Source organism: Marmota monax, unplaced genomic scaffold (genome assembly GCF_021218885.2).
Source record: "Marmota monax isolate L192 unplaced genomic scaffold, Marmota_monax_Labrador192_F-V1.1 WCK01_AAM20220418_F8-fsc00175, whole genome shotgun sequence".
NCBI lineage: Eukaryota > Metazoa > Chordata > Mammalia > Rodentia > Sciuridae > Marmota > Marmota monax.
The window spans coordinates 466,692-488,106 of NW_026695246.1; the positions used below are offsets into that span (position 1 = coordinate 466,692).

General features: G+C 29.6%; 1 protein-coding gene across 1 annotated transcript in view; it reads left to right on the forward strand.

Moving 5' to 3' along the window:
• The first annotated feature begins 457 nt into the window (after window positions 1-457).
• The window catches only part of Si (sucrase-isomaltase), a 79,295-nt gene continuing 58,337 nt past the window's right edge, over window positions 458-21,415 (forward strand). The window contains exons 1-12 of the mRNA XM_046422983.2: window positions 458-514; window positions 2,828-2,945; window positions 4,359-4,468; window positions 9,585-9,702; window positions 10,011-10,120; window positions 10,949-11,100; window positions 12,782-12,953; window positions 14,278-14,377; window positions 15,259-15,371; window positions 18,315-18,440; window positions 19,062-19,193; window positions 19,275-19,394. Of these exons, the coding sequence (XP_046278939.1) occupies window positions 2,828-2,945; window positions 4,359-4,468; window positions 9,585-9,702; window positions 10,011-10,120; window positions 10,949-11,100; window positions 12,782-12,953; window positions 14,278-14,377; window positions 15,259-15,371; window positions 18,315-18,440; window positions 19,062-19,193; window positions 19,275-19,394 (1,371 nt within the window). The 5' untranslated portion in view covers window positions 458-514. The remainder of the gene's footprint in view (window positions 515-2,827; window positions 2,946-4,358; window positions 4,469-9,584; window positions 9,703-10,010; window positions 10,121-10,948; window positions 11,101-12,781; window positions 12,954-14,277; window positions 14,378-15,258; window positions 15,372-18,314; window positions 18,441-19,061; window positions 19,194-19,274; window positions 19,395-21,415) is intronic.

Below are 21,415 nucleotides of genomic sequence, written 5' to 3' on the forward strand. Positions count from 1 at the left end.
TCAAATTTAAAGTTAACTACAATACGTGGTTAATGTTAATCAACATTTTTTAATGAAATATCATCTTTTAATTTGCAATTGTTCCAATGTTTTATAAATCCAATTCAATATTTAAAACATATTTATGCTTTTCAGTGATAATTTAAATTTAACACAATGAGATATTATTTAAATAACTAAATATTGAAAAATACAATTTTGAAAACAAAAATAATTGAAATAACTACTCTTATGTTCTTAGATGGTTCCTAGCTTCTACAAGTCAAAGACCGTCAGAGAACATAGTTATTAATTAACTCAGATTCACAGGAATATTTATACAAACTTCTTTCAGGGTTAAGGCTTTTTACAATTACATGTTTAACAGAAGTATATTAAATATTGATAGGCTAGTGAGTGTGTAATAAAAATTTATGAGTAGGTCAATATATACCTGAGTAATTTCCCATGGTCATTACTTTAACAGCCTTACTCAGCTCTGGAACAACATAGCAAATAGAAAAGACTATGAAAGGTGAGTCTATGGATCATGTTACTTTGTTACTTATATGTTTTTAAGTAAATATATCTCTTCTTAATTCACATTAGTAATACCCCTATCTATTTGCACTTATTCAAAATAGCAAAATAATATATTTTAAGGTGTCATTTTAAATATATTGTCCCTAATATTAAAAATAGAGGAAAAAATTTATATATATGTTATATATAAAATTTATATAATATTATATATATATTTTTTTAAATATATGAGACTGTTTTCTATGTCTACCAATTCAGTATAATTTGTCAAATTATATGTCAAATTTGGAATCATGACTTATTTTAATTGCTCTATATAGAAAAATAGCAAGAATGTAAATATTTTGGAAAAAATAGAAGGATCAAAGTATGATGAAATATACTTTATTTATGCTAGATTTCTAAAAACACTTAATGTTTTCTAGAGGACCTTTTAAAAAACAGTCATCAAGTTACCATCAAACAAAATATTATTAATTTTTAGTAAAAGTATCAATATGCAATTCCCCCAAAGTTTTATGTTTAAAATTACTATGATATATAATATAATCACTGCAATTATCACTTATAGCATATGAATAATTTTAGCAGGTATTTATTATTATTATTAATATGAGTAATTTTATTTTGGTATTTTTTTTGTTGTAATTTTTTTTAGGTAAAGGAAGGTTTCTGCCATGATAATGTGTGCTTTTTAAATGTCCCTTTGCAAAATGAAAAGCACAATCCTTGTTATTGTTTCCTTAAGTGAAATTTACCCTTACTTAATGTTAAACATTAAATGTGACCATGTTATTTCTCATGTAACATTGAGCAACTGGGTTTCATTTTATAAACATCACTTATTGCTTTGATTAAATTTAGCATAGATACTAAACTTACACTTTTTAATTTCTTTGACTACTATCATTGTAATGAACACTTTACATATCCAAAACTGAAAAATATATATTCAAATTTAATGTAATCTTCAAACATCCATTCATATGGCATAGTAAAAAAAACTAAGCTTGAGTTTTTTCAGTATCAGCCTCTGGACTACATTTTATCCTTCTTGCTATTAAGAATATTACTGTGAAAGAGAGGAAACTTACATGGACATAAAAAATTGAAACAGATACTATGTGTAATGGTAAAATAAAGAAAAATTAGATTAATTCTGCCTCTAAGAATATGAATCCACTCACAGAGACCCTGACATATGAACTGGGCATTAGTCTCAACTTCCCTATCAGGGTATATGGGAAGGGACTGAATATAAGAAGACCTGTTATCCAAAAGATATGCTGAGGGTTAGGGGCAGGTGGAGGTTATAATATTGAAAATATTTTGTAGGTAAAGTCAATAGAACTTGTTGAATTATTGAATGTCATGGAAAAATATGGGGGAGGAAAATGAGGTTTGTATGTTTTGGCAACTGGGTAGTCACAAAAGGAACCATTTTTAGGCAAAAATAGTAAAAGATTTTAAAAGTATTTTACCAACTAAAGAAAACCATAGAAATTATAAATTCTACCTGGGTGTTTGCTGGAATACAGAAAATCCTGGATAGTTAAAAACTAGGAAAAATGAGAGATATATTGTCATGATTAATTTAAATATGATTTAAAATAATTATTGGAGAAAGGTCCTTTGCAATCAACTTTTAGGTATCCTCCATATGTTGTCTCAAATACATAAAGCTATCTAAAATAAATATATGGTAGTTTGGTGTATTTCATAGAAAAAAATACATTTGTATAGTTCAGAATGTTTTAAAATATAGTAACATTTCCAAATATATAGCATCCTTCCCAATATACGTACTTAGATGTTTCCACAATTTTTTTTATATGATGGCACTGTTGGATTGGAAAGACATGAATTAAAGTAGGTAGAACTGTTCCATTTTACTTTGAAATATAACATCTCTCAGTTTTAAGTTTGTGATCAGGAAAGTGTGAATAAGAACATCTCCTTCACAGAATTAAAAACAGTAAAAATCAGGAGACATGGTGAAAGTTAAAGCTTTCTTTGACTTGAATAATGCCTTAAAACAAGAGGACAAAGAACACCAGTTTGGAATTATTTATTTCCTTGTTTACATCTTAGTGTACTATGTAGTGTGTACAATTAGTTCATTCTTTTGCTAAAAATCATATGTGTTGCTTACATTTTTGTCAACTGATAAACTGATAAAGCTATTTTCACCTCTGCTTGTCTCTTGCTTAGTAAAAATTAGTATATGTAATTTCATAATAATTGATAAGGTTCATTGTGGTTATATATTTTGTATTTTAATCTTAAATTCCTTTCCTTCTTTCAGATGGCAAGGAAGAAATTTAGTGGATTAGAAATCTCTCTCATTGTCCTCTTTGCAATAGTTACTATAATAGCTATTGCCCTAGTTGTTGTTTTAGCAACTAAAACACCTGCGGTTGATGGTAAGTAATAAAAATTCTTATACATAATAGTGAAGTAAAGAGAAAGTTATTTAACAATAGCTGCTGATTCAAAAAAGATAATCTATGAGAGATGAAACATGAGAAGGATGTTCTGTGGCAAGTTACATAATCCCTTCAACTTTCTATCATTTTGTTCTGGTTATTTCAATGAAAACCCTCTGCAATTAAGAATGCATCTGCTTTGACATTAATGGACTTCCCCATTACTTGAGAAAGAGCAAAGAGACAGAGGGATGAAGGTGGCAATGTAAAATAGAATATTTGTTACTATTGTGACTACTGAGATTATGCTCCCTAATGGCAAAATTTAGATTTTTGTTGTGGCCTTCAGAAATTGGCAAAGCAGGTGAAGAACATGGAGAATGTATTCTCTGATTGACTCAAGTTTTAAAGGAGAAAGAAGTTTTATGACAAAATAAAGTCAAGGGAAGGTGAATCAAGTTTTTAGGTATTTAATAAGATTCTCTGAATAGTTTTGTTCTAATTTAGAGTTATTGCATACTACTGTGGGCTACCAAATATACTTTCTTTTTCTTTATCATTCTCTAGACCAAATCAAAATTGGAAAGAATGTTACACATTATATTCTAGTCTAACAGTAGTTAGGAATTCCTACTGCTCTTAATACTTGACCCCTTTTCAGCAGTAGATCATTGTAATGAGAATCATTTTTTTTTTTACCTTACACAAATATGATTCCTATAATATTCTTTCTTATCTATTTGTTTTTGCTATTCCCAACTTTCTGTTCTCTATCTATACATTTTTTCCCTTCAAAGTATCTTCTTTCTCCTGTTTTTCTGTTTCCCAATCTCTTGTGAACTTCTCTGCACTCTTCTCAGATTTGATGTTTCTCTATCTTCTTTCTTCATCTGTAAAATACAAATTGTAAGTTCATTGTGAATGTACTTTTTTAAATCTCTGAATATATTTTGTTTTCCTGAAGAATGAGACAGCAAGATTCTACACTGATATGAAATATTATGCTCTAATTGTTAGTTCTTGCAAAAGTTTAAAAAATTCTCTTTTCTCTTTTTATTTTTCAGTGAAAATTTAAGTTTCACTGATTCAGATGAAACAGTTACTAAACAATATCTAAATAAATAATGAAATAGTTTTGAAAAGAGAGGATACAATTGAAATAACTACTTTGTTAAGATAGTTCCTGGCATCTAGAAATTACAGACTGTAGTATTAAAATATTACTTGGTTCTTGTCTTTACTATTACTGGGGCTTGAGTTTTGGGGTCTTCGTAAATGCAAAATTTATTTTAAAGTTTTTGTTTTGTATAGATTCCTGTGTTCTTTTAACATAAAGTGTGTATTACTTGAAAAAGTCTGTGGAAATAATTTGATGTCATGTCTTATTTTACTGAATATTCTCTTTCCCAGAATTGAGTCATCCTACTTCAACTCCAGCTGGTGTAGGAAAATGTCCTGCTGCATTAAATGATCCCGTCAATGAGAGAATAAGCTGCATTCCAGACCAATTTCCAACAGAGGTCTGTAAAAACAATTCTTAATGTTTCTGTGGATCATTATATTAAGATAATTGCTCAATACTAGATAATTACATATACTTAAGAACCTAAACATAAATTAGGCCATTTTTTTTTGTTGCTCCATATAAATAAATGAAAGATAATTGAAATAACTGAGCTTGCTTTTCCAGACCTCTGTTCAATTCAAATTAACAAACTAAATTTCCTTCATGTTTAACTAGTTATTATTATTTTACAAACCTTTATAATATTTTAATCTCTTATATTGATTTCTTTAAAAAGTATATAACTTGAAAATATGGAATGTTTGCATGAGAATGTCTATATTCTATTAGAGTATTTGTAATGATGGCATTAGAAAGAATCTACAGAAAATAAAAGAACTCTTATTTTTTCAAAAAGTAACATTTTTTGATTATTTGGCAATTAGGAGAGGAAAAAACACAACAAAGAAAATTAAAGATAGCTGATTGGATATGTGTAACCCTGAACTGACACTTTTTTTTTTCTTTTCTTTCTTTCTTTCTTTCTTTCTTTCTTTCTTGTTTTTTCTTTTTCTTTCTTTCTTTTTTTTTTGTACTCTGGAATGAACCAGAGTTGCTTAATCACTGAGCTATGTCCCCAGCCTTCTTTGTTTTATTTTGAGACAGTACCTCGCTAAGTTGCTTAGGTTTTAGTAAAGTTGCTTAGGGTCTCACTAATTTGCTGAGGCTGGCTTTGAGCTTGCAATCTTCATGCATCAGCCTTTCAAGCTGCTGGGATCATAGACATGTACCACCGTGCACAGCAACTCTTCCTTTTTATTAAAAAAAAACTGTGTAGGAAATAGATTAATGAATATGCACATGTATATCTGTCTCCATGGTTAGCAACTTATCTAATATGCATGTCTAAACCTTACCTCTGTCACTCTCTCACCACAAAAAAAGATAATTAAACTAACTATAAAATTTCTATTTCTGTTAGCCTCATCCTACCTTTTTTGCTATCATAATTTATACATAATTTTCTGATTAATTTGCAACAAAAATTGCAAATGCATGATAATTTCTTCAGTGACACAGAAATAGAAATAGCAGAAATAGGAGAAATACTAGTTCCTATATCTTACTCTCTGGTCAAAAAGCTAATTAATAGTTTTTACTGTGACCTATGGAGGAAACTGACTAGGTATTCTATCTTGTTAACATGTTACTCGAGAAACAACTGAAGCTTAATGAAGAATACTATTAGAAACAATAGTGTGCCTCAAATAGAGAAAAAATATTTAAGCCAATGATTTAGGATGTCAATGCCTACCACTGGTCTTTAATGTCAATCTAACCTGTTAGGTTTCAATGTGAGACAAATTAAACTTGTTAATTACATTCATTAAATTTCCACAAATATACTTGCATTTGCTGTTTAAGAAAATGAAGTAAGTTTATTTATTTATTTGTTTGTTTGTTTATTTGTTTTTATTTAGAGCATTATAGTTATGCATAGCAGTTGGGTGTATTTTGACAAAATCATACTTGTAAGGAATTTGGTTTCACTCCCCATTTCCCCCACTGAACCTCCCCACCTTCTTCCCTTTAATCTTCCTCCTCTACCATCTTCCTTTCACTCATTTATCTATTACTTGTTGGTTTGTACTTTCTGCTTATACATAAAGATGAATTTTCCTGTGGTATGTTCATGCAGGCATATAATGGGATTTTGTTAAATTCATTCCATATTTCCTTCCCTTTCCCATTTATCTTCCCTCCCTCTAGATCTCCTTTTTCTTCTCTACTGATCTTCCATAAATTTTTATGTATCTGATCTCTCCAGTATTTCCCTTATTTCACTCCAGCTTTTGCCTATGCTGTAAAATACTCAATCCTCGATTTCTGCATCTGATTTATTTCAGTTAGCATAGTTTTCTTCATTTCCATCCATTTCCAACAGGTCCCATCATTTTATTCATCTTTATGGCTGAGTAAAACTCCATTGTGCACATATACCACATTTTCTTGATCTATTCTTCTATTGACAGGCCTTCAGGCTGATTTCATAATCTGGCTATTGTGAATTGTGCTGTAATAAATGTGATTTACAATAGCCAAAGTGAACTTATTTTGAAAGCTTACCTTAGTTTATCTCAACTGATTCCACTGAATTATGCTCCAAGTCCTCAAATGAATTTCAATGTTTTCTTGATATCTTTTAAAAAAGTTAAATGTAGCAAAATAATTTTGATGAGATTCTGATGTGAAACAAAATCTCATTCGTTGAATTTTAGATTTATATGAGAACTTAAGAGTGTGTTACAATTTTAAATGAATATGACCGGCTCATTCTGTTAGTGATGGACAAAGCTGGAATTAGAACTGTAGTGTTCAATGTTACCTTATGTTCCATGAACTCAGTAGTCATTCTTCATTAGCCAGGATTTTACAATTTTCTCTAACTGAATGATTTTACAAGGTAATACTTTTCTACTATAGAAAATTATGATCCAAAGTACCTGTATGAAAACAAGAATTGGTGTCAACATAATTTATATATAACCATAGATATGAAAAATTGTGCTGTATTTGTGTAATAAGAATTGTAATGCATTCCGCTGTCATTTATTTTTTAAAAAATCTATAAGCAAGAAAGAAAGAAAGAAAATTGATTAAAAATAAATGACAAGTGAATAAAAAAGTAAAAAGGGCCTAAATATTGTTTCCTCTTTTTCTTTTTTAGGAGAATTAAATTTCAAATGGGATTTTAATTCAAACTCCATCACTTAATTTTTTAAAAAAATTGTTATTAATCATTTTATGATTTTGATAATATTTTCTCATTAACACATTGTAAGATTCTTTAAAATACATTCAAATGTTACCTTTCATCATCTCAAGTAATCACTTAAAGCAATAATTTATATTTGAAATTTTAAATATGAGAGGCATACTATTCGAATAAATATTATTTGGTCCAATCAAGGTGGATAAGATTTAATTTAATCAAAATGATAAACATCTATAAATTTCCTTAAGTTTTCTTAGTTGAAAAATTCTCTTTAGGATTCTATATCTATGAAAATGGATCATGTTTACAAAATAATTAAAAATAAAGAATTGGTTATAGTAAACGTTTGTATATGATTTTATTATAAAAGACATGCATATTTATTTTATCATAATGAAAAATTATGAAAGAGTCAACATGATAATTTTAAAAACAGCCATAATTTCACCCAGAGTGTATTAGTCAGCTCAGGCTGCCATAACAAAATACAAGAGACTGGATAGCTTTAACTCTGAAATATATGCTTTTAAGTTAATACAAAATACACATCCACATACATATACATATATATAATACTTTGGTATGTATATGTAATGAGTTAAATTATATTCTTCAAAAATTTAAGTCCATTTAAAGCCCCAGATGTGACCTTATTTGGAAATAAGGGATTTGCAGATGTAATTAGTTAAGATGAAGTCACACTGGATTAAGATGCACCCTAAATCTAGGGACTGGGGACCTTACAAGAGGAAGAGACTATACACAGAGACAAAGAAGAAAGATCTTCTGTGAAGATGGAAGCAGAGATTGGAGCTATGAAAATACAAGCCAAGAAATGCCAAGGTTTGACAGCTAATGGAAGTTTAGGAATAGACAAGGGAAAATTTTCCCCTAGAATCTTCAAAAGTAGCATAGCTTTCCTGACACCTTGAGTTAGAGCTTCTAAACTCCAAAATTATGAGAAAATAAATTTCTGTTGCTTTAAGCCATCTTTTACCATGTTGTTATGGCAACCCTAAGACACTAATACAGTATATCTGGAAAAAAATTAATGTAAGTCTATTGTACTGAAATCTTAAATTTTTGTTAGAATGTGATTATAATATTCCATTTTTTTTGTCTTTAAACAATACATTTACACTTTTTTCAAATCATTTACCTATGTCTAGAACTACCCTTTGGTTTTGTAGTAATGGTTTTAAAATATATCTTAGACTTCTGTAAATAATAGTTCTTGTAAAGTCAGCAGCTTTCTATTTTTGGAAGTATTTCTATAGTTTAGATAACTAGAGGCAAAATTACCAGATTAAAGTAACATATACCTTAGTTTCTGATAAAAGGGCCTAAATATTGTTTCCTCTTGGAAAGGATCCTCTTGATTCTTGGATTCATCAGATTCAATTGTATTCTCATTTGCATATGTTTGTGTGTGTGTGTGTGTGTGTGTGTATGCACATTTGCTAGCAGTATTGTGTGTGTGTGTTTCTAAAGCCACTTTAATTTGCTAGGAAAGTAGGTGAGAGGTCTATGTATATCTTCAGCTGACTAAACATGGAAACTTTGATAAAAAAAATCCAAGAAAAAAAGTATTCAAATTATAAAGATCTGTCACACTATTAAATTTTGATAGTAAGTAGATTGGTGATTACATCATTATTGATACATAAGAGCATTAGTTTGATTATTTATATTAGCATTTAACATGCTAATATAAATATTATTTAGATTAACATTTATAGTTTTTTTCCGCTTCATATACGCTTTGCATATAAATAATAAAATTTTCTAAGAATTCAGTATTTTGTTGCACTCATTGAATGCAGCTGTAATAACTAGATGTGACACCTAGCATATAAACTAGTTAAAATAGTTTAAATAGCTATATTTTGAACTATTAAATAGTTAAAAATAACTATCTTAAGTCTTGAATTTATAATTTTATCTTCATCTTAATTATGTATCACCCACAAATTGATACATAATTAATACAAAATAAGCATTTCAATTCTTGTTCATCAACATCATAACAACAGAGTTCCTTATAATTACCCAGAGAGTATGAACCTTAAAAATAGATGAGCTAACAATAACATGCAGGAACACATGAATTTAATAAATCAAACTCAGAGCATCAATATTTAATATGGTATAATTAATTCAAGTCATCAAATATTTACATATCTTCCATGTAAAAATAATAAAAAAATAAATGATACATGGGTATGTTTTATATTTGAAGAAATAATCTTGTTTTTTAAATGTTCATTTAGTGGCAAAAGACTAGGTTATCTGACAGTACCTCTAATCATAGTATTTATTTTTATAAAATACTTTATTTTACAAAATATTTTATCAGGCAATCTGTGCACAACGGGGCTGCTGCTGGAGGCCACGGAATGACTCTATTGTTCCTTGGTGCTTCTTCGCAGATAACCATGGCTATAATGCGGAAGAATCAACCACAAGTAGTACTGGTGAGACGTGCTATGTCATGATGACTGAATATAGTGCATTCCTAGTGAAAAAAACGTACTTTCAAGTTTTTCTTTGGAAAATATTGTAAATAACATGAAATAAGTACATACTGAAATGTTCAAGTTGATTATACTATTTATTTTTTCCATGATTTTATCTTCCAAATTAAAAAAAACTCATATTTGTGATGAATATAATTATAAATATGTCAATATTTAATAGTTGTTAATACAATTAGAAATATTCAAATATTTAATAGCTGTTTATGACTAAATTCATTCATCCTTGTTTGTTTTCTTTGTTTAAGGACTTGAAACCAAATTAAACAGGATAGCTTCTCCTACACTATTTGGAAAGGACATTAATAACGTCCTCCTTACAACTCAAAGTCAGACACCCAATCGTTTCCGGTTCAAGGTTTGTTTTTTTCTATTTCTAAAGAAAATTTAATAATTAAAAATGTTCTACGAACACACTCTTTACCTTATCCATACATTTTCCTTCATAAGGAATATTTATTGCAAGGCAAATAATTAATTAAACTAGTTACTCCAAATCTCTGAGCCTGTTTGTTCAAATATAACTTAAGAATAATAGCTTCTCCTGCCATTACTTTGAAGAATTTAAATAACATAATCCAGGTAAAATATTTAACATGTTGTCTTGAGGAGACTATGTACTCCATAAATAATAATATTTTTTAATTTCAAATTTTGTGACAAAATATTAGTTTAAAACATAATTTGAAGAAAAATGTTAATAGTGCTGTGAATGCAACTTTTATTTCTTATTTTTAGAGCTAGGTTTTACTACTTCCTTTTATGCTTGGTTTTACTACTTCCTATTGCATTTTGCTTAATTGATCTTTTTTTTTTTTTAAGTTTGGAAATTGAAACAGCACCATGCACTGTGAATACTTGTTTACTTGTGTTTTTGGAAAAATTTCATAAGAATTGAGTTATTTTGAAATTTTATTTATTCATCTATTTTGGTGAATATAGGTATTGAACCCATAGCATCATGCATAGTAGGTAATGGCTCTACCATACATATAACTTCAGCCCTAAGATTTCTTTAAGTACATTTAAAAATTCTAAGGCACTAAGGAGGTAAACATTAAAGAACACTAAGAATAATTTAATTCACATGGCTAAAGTTATTTTCTATTTAGTGCCTGCATTTGTAATGCAAAAATTGAATACTGTCTTAAAACTAAGTAATGCTAATTTCTTTAAATCTTTGCAGATTACAGATCCAAATAGTAGAAGATATGAAGTTCCTCATCAGTTTGTAAAAGAATTTACTGGACCCACATCTTCTGAAACACTGTATGATGTACAAGTTCAAAAAAATCCTTTCAGCATCAAAGTTATTAGGAAAAGCAATAGCAGAATTTTGTAAGTACTGATTTTAATTTACATTTATTATGAATTTAAAAACTGGGATGTCAATGTCAAGGTAATATCACAAAGAATAAATTTTCTCCCCAAAGAAAGTGAGATAGAACTTTTTAAAGATTATGATTTCAAGGTAGTTTTCCTTTCTGTGCATGCAACATACTAAATATAAATGAGAAAATTGGAATTCCAGCCAAGCAAAGATAAAGGTGGAGAGAATCACCCACCTAATTACTGCCTTGCCTATATTTTTGCATATGTAAAATTTTTCCGTGTTCTGTCCTAATTAATCTGTTAATAACCTGCAGGATCACATGGTTTCTATTTACCGACCAGTAATTAATATTAAATTTTCTTGTGCATGTTAAATATCACTTGAACACCTTCATTTTGAATGTATTGACTGGGGATGGGGGTTAATTGGTGGAAGGAACTTAGTAATTTCCTGTAAATTTTTTCAAGATAAATATTCTTCCATTCCTAAGAAATGTTAATTGTAAAGTGCAATCTCAGAAATGACTTTCAACAAATATATTTCAATATTTTTGCAATTAACATTGTGCTATGTTATAAAAATATTAAATCCTAAGAGAAATAAACCAGGTATGGAGGTAAAAATGCTGTACAATTTCACTTTAAAGAAGCAAAGAGTGAAATGGTGGTTACAAGGGTCTGGGAAGAGGTGCAGAATAAAAAGATTGTGGAAAAGTGTTAGATAGTAAAAACAATTTTCAAAGTCTTTTGCACAGCATTGTGAATTTAGTAGATAATAATTTAATGTATCCTTCAGAACTAATAGAGGCCAGTTGCTCACACAATACAAAATAGTAAAATGTATGATGATGGCTATGTTAAATAGCTTGATTTACATTCAATAATGTACTTAAAATTTTCACATTGTATTAAATAAATGCATAAAATTATAATTTACCAACAAAAATGAAAAGTCTTAAATGCAAGTTAGTATTCCCTTCTTCTTCTCCTTCTCCTTCTCCTTCTTTGTACTAGGGATTGAACTCAGGGTCACTTAACCATTGAGCCACATCCCCAGTCCTATTTTGTATTTTATTTAGAGACAGGGTCTCACTGATTTGCTTAGTTCTGGCTTTGAACTCATGATCCTCCAGCCTCAGCTTCCCAAGCCGCTGGGCATGCACCACCATGCCTGGCCAATTAGCATTCCTTGTAGTATATATCTGGCCTGCATAAAATATGAAATGATATTTATATTTGTAAAAAAATCAATTTGAAGCTAATTATAGCATAATGTTAGATGTTTAAAAGCCAGTATAATGTTGTATTATAAATCTCAGTCATGGGAACAAGGAAGAACTCAATTTGAAATATTGTCTGTCTACTGTTTACCTCCATGAAATAAACATGAATTTATTTTCCAAGAATGTATTATCTGTGAAATGGGGTTAATAATGTTAATTATGCTTTAGGGTTGTGATGAAGATTAAAGGAAAGAATGCATGTGAAAAAAATTGCTTTAATGAAACTGTGTTGATGCAGCAAACAACCCCTGGTTGCAGGGTAATTTGTATGCCCTTAAAAGGTGACCAAGCAAAAGACTGACATCTCTAAAATGAAATATTCTGTATAGTATTAATAAAAACCCATATTTGGTATAACATTTTTTATGTTTCTATGTAATTTATTTTTTTCGTTCATGATTTAGATTTGATACCAGCATTGGTCCCCTGGTGTACTCTGACCAATATTTACAGATTTCAACCAGACTTCCCAATGAATATATTTATGGAATTGGAGAGCATATTCATAAGAGATTCCGTCATGATTTATATTGGAAAAGATGGCCAATATTTACTCGGGATCAACTTCCGGGTGATGTAAGAAATTATCTTTCTTGTTATAAATAAAATCATTACATTGAAGCAGTTGATAGTTTTAAATAGCTAAACTATTTTAAGGTATCATTTTGACATTACCAAATAAATTATTCGGGTATTAGTAACATATAATCCAGAATCATATTTGTTGTAGGGGTGAGGACAGATAGCTAAATCCTAAATTGGCTCAGTGATGGCTAGATTTTTGTGAATGTTTCAAGAGGCATTTCCTATTTATGAATGTTTTATTTTGACTTTCATATTTATATTTTATCATTCTTTTTTCAATTACCCTTGCATTCAAACCCATTAAGCTAGAATAGTTTCAAACATCATGTTGCACAAAATTTTATGTGATTTGGTGTTTTTCTATCTTTTGAACGCCAAAGTGCACTTTTGTCCCCTTCTTCTGAACATAACATGTGATTATCTTCCATAACTTTGAATTACTGCAAGCCAGTTGTGTTTCTTTTTTTACCTACTGAAACTTAGGGTGGTTTATCCTTTATACAATGTATCATTGAAGGCTCAGCTGAAGTCTCCCTCATATAAAAACCTTAGTGCATCAATAATCACCATGCTTTATTTCTTATATATTTGTCTCCTCTTCTAGAATTTGAGATGCTTGAGGACAAAGACTATAGTCATTAAATAATTTTTTTAATGATGTTTTTTATTTTTTAAATGTCAGTGCTATTTCATTCTCCAAAATGAACAAGTAAATGATTGTTTTAAGGAGCTTCACTTGGTACTGAGCTATTAATAAATTCTACCAATCTTTATTTATAACATGACTATCTGTAATATCCCTCAGGCTAAAATCTTCATCCCTACTTTACATCCACTTTTTTCTTTAAACTTCCACATCCAATCAGTTAAGAAGTGTCTCACCTTACACCTTTCAGTGTCTATACAGTTTGCATCCACTACTTCTATTGTTCATCAGCAATCAACAAATATACGCAAAAGTTCTATGAGGATAGTCATCCATTAGTTTGTTGTGCATACATGAGGTGTAATGGATATACATGTTATTATTCCTCATAAATAATATATTAAAACCTATTTAATTATAAAATACATAAAAATGCAAATGGCCTATTAAAATAATATGTATGCTGTATATCTCACATGTTAATATAAAATTACTAATTAAAACAATTAAAAAAACTTGTGCCTAAGTTTGATATGATACAAATAATGAAGAATATTGGTATAGAGATATAGGGGGTATAGGTTACAGAAACAAATGAACTTATAAAAGTCATTTTAATATATTTAATCATTACTTTAAAATTTTAATTTTCTAATGTTTGCTTTCTAGAATAATAATAATTTATATGGCCATCAGACATTCTTCATGTGCATTGAAGACACTTCTGGAAAGTCATTTGGTGTTTTCTTAATGAACAGCAATGCAATGGGTAAGATTGATCTTTCTGATAACATGCTTACATGAAATTATCTTGATATGTTTAACTGTTCTTTTTATTGCAATCATTGAGATTGCAATAAAAATTGAGTAAACTCTATTATAAATGATCTTAGGATGCAAAATTATTGTAAGTAGGTTTTGAAATTAGTGAGACAATAGATTTTTGCATATCAATGTTTCTATTTTGGGGAGAGTATGCTATGCTTTGACATACAGGTGCTTTCTTTTCCCTTCAGAGCAACATGGAAACATACCCACACAAATTAATTTTCTCATCCCCACAGCATCATTTGTCATGATAAGATAATATGCTTCTCCAAATATAAAAAAGAAAGATCTCTATGGGGATAGAAAAAAGAAAGAGTAATATTTTAGCTTATTATACTTCAAATAATGTAGAATCTTTTGCTTTTTTAATATTGTAAAGTGGAATATCTATTTAATAGGTGAGTCAGTGTTAATAAAATGTTACAAAAATTAATGTTCCTTCGGGAGCAGTATATTACATGGATACCAAGTCAATTATATGTAAAGAAGTTAAATTAAAAACCTTCATATTTTCTCTTCTTAGAAATTAATATGTGGTGCTATGATCTCTCAAGGAGTCTTGAATTGAAATGACTAATTGAAATTTTAGTTTTAGAAAAACAGTGTTTTTGCTGTTAAGAGGTCTATTCCTCTTATTCATGGTGGCATTCTACTTTTCTACTACAGTATTCCTGTATTCAATGTTAGATTTCTTTTTAACTATTTAAAAGAGTGTGAAATAATATGACTTATGTAAAATATTTTAAGTGTACATTGCAATTGCTTTATTATTAAGTATCTTTTTCACCATTTAAATATACTTTACCAATTTTTATTTTACAGAGATTTTCATCCAGCCTACTCCAATAGTAACTTATAGAGTTACTGGTGGCATTCTGGACTTTTATATCTTCCTAGGAGATACTCCAGAACAAGTAGTTCAACAGTATCAAGAGGTACATTTCAAGCCTATTTTTAAAAATTATTTTGTTATATTTTTTCTTTGTCTAGGAAGTCCACATATTTGAATAACTTTTCTTTACATATCAGGGACCTCTTAGCTAAACACATCTGGGAAAAGGAAATTATTTTTAATAAGATTCAAGGACCATAACTGTTTTAAAAACCTTCTTTTCATGATATACTTCTTAATTTATAATTCTATTTCCAAAACTTAACTCTAAGAAATAATACCTGTCAAAAAAATTCTGAGAAAAGGATCTAAAAATCTGAGTTGAGACTAGTTAGAGTTTTACCCAGTTAGTTTACTAATTATGTCTGAAAATTTCCAAATCTATTCATAAATGTGAATTTTGGAAAAGAATCACAAAAATATTTACAATCTCTTTAATTTAAAATTGTAATTATCATTCTGGACTTTCATATAAAGAGAAATTCTGTGTGTGATACTTGTATGTCCAAACAGTATATTTTTCTTTAAAAAAAAAAAAAAAACTGACATTTTAACTGCACGCAGTGGTGTATGCCGGTAATTCCAATGCCCGTGAGGCTGAGACAGGAGTTCAAAGCCAGCCTCAGCAATGGTGAGGAGCTAAACAACTCAGTGAGACCCTGTCTCTAAATAAAAAATATAAATTAAGGCTGGGGAATGTGGTTGAGTGTCCTTGAGTTTAATTTCTAGTACTTGCCTCCCCACCCACCAAAAAAAAACAAAAACAAAAAAACCTGACATTTTGATTGTCAAACATTAGTTCCTGTAGCTCATTGTTAAGTGCTGAGCCAAATTTGTGGTAAACAATAGTTGAGTTTTAGTACTATCAAATATCTGAATATACCATATATATTGGCATAATGATATATTTTCTTACAATATTTTATGGGTAGACTTGCCGAGGCTTGAATATAGCACTAGAAATCACTGCTGAATTTAAATGACTCAAATTGTGTAGAAAGTAGGCAGAAAAAACTTAAATTTTATTTGAAGAAAAAGAAATCATCTTCTCTATATATTGCCAACATAGTTTTTAGTATGTTAAAATTTTAAATAGATTTCATTTGAGTGGCTAGATGGTTTTATCAGTTTTAAAAACCATGCATGCATACAAAGTATAAGATAAATAGGAGACAGTTAATGGGAAAATGAATAAAATACTTGTGCAAAACATTAAATTTATAATGTATATATGTATGTGCAGTATGTGTATATATATGTGTATACTTTACGTGTATATATACACATATATGTATCATATCTATAAGAAGAAATTTCAATCACATGTCCAAGTATTTAAATAATTCTATGAAATATGAAATATTTAGGAATATAGTTGGAAAACGAATACTTTTATTTGGAGATTTATTAGACATGAAATTATTTTAAAGATAAATTTAATATTTCTTTGTATGAATAAAAATAAGCATGAGTAATTTTTTAAAAATTTTGCATTATAGATTTTAAGCTATAGATTATAAGGAAATCATGGGTATATATGTATTTTATATACATGTATATGTACATATATATGTATTTTTTTAGTCTAAAGAGAACTATTATGCCTAGTTAGATTATTTGTCATAAAGTAACCTAAATCCAAATTTTCAATAAACAGTTTTATAGCAATTATATCTTTATTTCCACATACAAATTTGTGTCTTATTCTGTGATGAGAAAATGATGCTATCTTGAAATTCTGTACTGGGCTTGCTTTGACCACTATGGAAATGAGGGGAGAAAGGGATCCCTTTGGCCTAGGAAGAAGAAAAGCGGCCAAGACACTGCATGTGACAAATTCTAGGCAGTAACTGGTTGCAAACCTTGTAGAACATGTATTTTGAGTAACTTTTTGAAAACTTGAAAAGAAATAACTGCCAAAAGGCCAGGTCTGTTGGTACACACCTGTAATCCCAGAGATTCAGGAAAGTGAGGCCAGAGAATTGCAAGTTCAAAGCCAGACTCAGCAATTTAGCAAGGCCCTATTGTGTAGTACTTTGTGTAGAAAGTAGGCTTACTTTCTACACAAAACATATTAGTGAGACCCTGTTTCAAAATAAATAATAAAAGGGCTGGGCAATGCAAAAAAATTATGATTGTAATGCACTCCTCTATTGTGATGTATGTAAGAAATAATAAAAAAATAAATTAAAAAAAAAAGGGCTAGGGATGTTGCTCAGTGATTAAGCACCCCTGAGTTCAATCCCTGGCACAAAACAAAAATCAAAAAACAAACAAACTAACTAAAAAGGAAATAAATGACAAAATGTAAGGGAATACAAACTGCAAACTGCAATTTTAAACATGTTTTTGTCTGCAATGATGAATGATGATGTTTTTGTTCTAATGAGAGGTGGGGGTACCCTGGGAAAATTTTCCTTTCATTCTATTATATTTTATTTGATATCTTTTTATTCTTTTCTTTCCCCTTCTATGATTAGACAAAATATATTTTGTCAAATATTACTTTCTTGAATGTTTCATTTTCTAATTTTTTTTGTATTTGGTGGGGGGACAAGGTTTGAACTCAGGGGCACTGGACCACTGAGCCACATCCCCAGCCTTGTTTTGTATTTTATTTGGAGACACGGTGTCACTGAGTTGCTTAGCACCTCACTTTTGCTGAGTCTGGCTTTGAACTTGCAATCCTCCTGCCTCAGCTTCTGCAGCAGCTGTGATTACAGTTGTGTGCCACTGTGCTGGGCCATCATTTTCTAACTTTTAATGAAAAATAACAAATGAGGCACAGAACATAAATTTCTTAAATGTTTCACAAACAAAATTCTAACAATATTTAGGAAACATTTTTAAATGCAGGTAATAATAATTATTTACAATATATAATTAAGTAAATTCTAGATATATAGCAGAATAAAAAACTCTTTAGTTACTAATGCTGAATGAATTTCTCTTTATTGAAACTAATTTAATGTCAACTTACCTCAAGCTCATTGGACTACCAGCAATGCCTGCCTATTGGAGTCTTGGATTCCAACTGAGTCGCTGGAATTATACATCATTAGATGTAGTGAAAGAAGTAGTGCAAAGAAACAGGGAAGCTGGCATACCTTTTGTAAGTAGAACGAAGGGTTTATGGGGATTTGTATATATATCTTAAGCATTGCCATAAAATAACAAATGTAGTGAATTTTAGGATATCATATATATCTGTATATGATATACCCATAGATGTATATGGTTTTAAAGCTAGTTTTTAAATGGTAAAGTCTATTTAATCTCCTAACATAATTCCCACTTTTTTTAAAAAGTTAAAAGTATATATTTTTGAAAAGTGATCAGAAGTTATAGAACTGAATATGTTTAACTGTTAACAAAATCACATGATTTTTAAAAATAGACCTGATTTTAGAATTCATGTCTTTAAAAAATGATTTCCTGAACTCTGCAGGTTTTTGTTTCTTGTGCAATAAATATCACATGTATAACCTAATAAAAATCTAGTCATCACAGAGAAAAATGTGAATATTCATTTAAAGCTTTTACTTTTAAGAACTAGAAAAAATTGTTTTATAAGCAATATCTCTTCTTAGATCATGATATAAGAGATGTTGATTTGTTTTTAATAATTTATATATACATATATATATATATAATACAAGTTTATTGGCTTTAGAGATTGTAATTAGTTGTTCTTTCAGTATGATTGATTGCAACACTCTGTGTTAATTTTCAGGATACACAAGTCACTGACATTGACTATATGGAAGACAAGAAAGACTTTACTTATGATCAAGTAGCCTTTAAAGGGCTCCCTGAATTTGTTGAAGATTTGCATAACCATGGGCAGAAATATGTTATTATCTTGGTAATGATAAATTATACATTAGAATATTTTTAGTATTTGTAGGTTAATAGGTTTTCTATAGTCTCTTCTTTCTGTTTTTAGGACCCTGCAATTTCTATTGAAAAACGTGCTAATGGAACAGCATATGAAACTTATGAGAGAGGAAATGCACAGAAAGTGTGGGTGAACAAGTCAGATGGAATTACTCCAATTATTGGAGAGGTATGTTATGATATCCATTACTCTTGTGTGACTCCTATTTTCTATTAATCAACAGGATCTTTCTGTATGCTTGTGTGTGTGTGTTTGCTTTTATTTTTGGATTTTATATTTTAATTGTGGTAAGGAATTATAGACAGAGAATATATTTTAATAATCTTTAAATAGTTCCATCATACAGAAAGTAAATAGACATCACATTTAAAGACTATAAACAAAAATTGTAACTAATAAATTATGATGTATAATTTAGATTCTCACAAAAATACTGAGAGGTCTATTCAGCTATTTGACATAAAATAATTGAAAACAAAATTTGAATACTAAGCACCTATAAAATGAGCATTAAATTTTAAAAATTTACCTATAACACAATAAAAAATATCTATTATTAAAATTCTTTGCATTCGGCAACCAAATTTTAGAAAAGTGAAGCGACTTATTCAAAGTCACACAACTAATGAGGAATAAGGGCAGAAATGTGCCTAGCTCTCAAATGTATGTATTTAACCCAAATAAGTATCCTTTTGGTGGCAATTTTGTAAGACGTGTTGAAAAGCAAAACAATATCTAGACAAAATAAGTAAGCAATTCCACTTCTGTAACTTAACAAAAAAAAATAAAATGGGAAACAAAAATATCAATTTAAAAACGTGTCTAGAATAGCATTATTTACTATAATGAAGAATATTCTAGTTTTTTCTTTTCTTTTTAGTACAGAGAATTGGACCCAGTGGTTCTTTAGCACTGAGGACCACCTCAATCCTTTTGAAAAATTTATTTTAGAAGAGGTCTCCCTAAATTGCCCACGTTGGCCTTGAACATGCCAACCATCCATAGGCTTCCTAATAGCTGGGATTACAGTGTATGTCCCTGAGCCTGGCTCCTATCACTTCTTAGTGCATTTGCTAAATTTTCTTTAGAAAGATCTCCTTGAATAATTATGAGCCCATTAGAACCAAGTTTTCCTACACATGATGCCTATTAATATTTCATGGAATATAATTTTTGGAGATCTATTCTGTTGAGCAACTCAGGAGGCTGAGACAGGTGGGTCAAAGTTAAGGGCCAACTACATCAACTTAGTGAGGCCCTAAGCAATTTGGTAAGACCCTGTCTCAATATAAAAAATAAAAAGGCTGGTAATGTGGCTCAGTGGTAAAGCACCACCAATTTCAATCCCTTGTGCAAAAAAAAAAAAGTTTTATCTGTTGGTTATGTCCACATCAGCCAGCCAGTCAGTAGTGATTATCTGGATATAAACACTATATTTATCCCAATTAATTTAAAATTGAATTCTTCTTGCTTAATGCAGTTATTGGATGCAATAAGTAAATTAATGTAAAATACTTTGGAGGAGCATAAATCACAAAGAGGTAGCATAATATGTTTTGTGTTTACCAGCATGGACTAAGGAATAAAATTACCTTGGTTGGAGTTCTTGCTACATCAGTTCTTAGTAGTGTAACTTTGAACAACATGCTTAACTTTGCTGTGTATAACTTTTCTCATCCACAAGCTGAATTCACATATGGCAGTTACCTTACTTGTAAAGTGATGATAAAAGTAGTACCTACCCCACCTCCTAAATTCACAATGAAGATTATATGTTAAAAATTGTAAAAATGCTTTAATGCTTGGAATAGTGGCCTAGCATACATTTAGTATCATAGTGACATTGTGGATAAGACATAAATATAAAAGAGATTATTTACCTGGATTTCTTGGAAGCAAATTTCTGTAGAAATGAACTATGTGCTTTGTTTTATTCAGATGGGAATGTATTTATATATGTATATATACATGTAGTATATATACATATAGTTTGTGTGTGTTTGTGTGTGTACTTTTTAATCTAATATACAAGGAGGCTAAGAAATAAATTTAGCTACAGTAAAAGTAGCAGCCTTAGGGTTGGGAGGTGGAGCATAGGAGGATTAGATGAACTCTAGATATGGCAAAGGGGTGGGAGGGGCAGGGAGGGGGCATGGGGGTAAAAAAGATGGTGAAATGAGAAGGATATC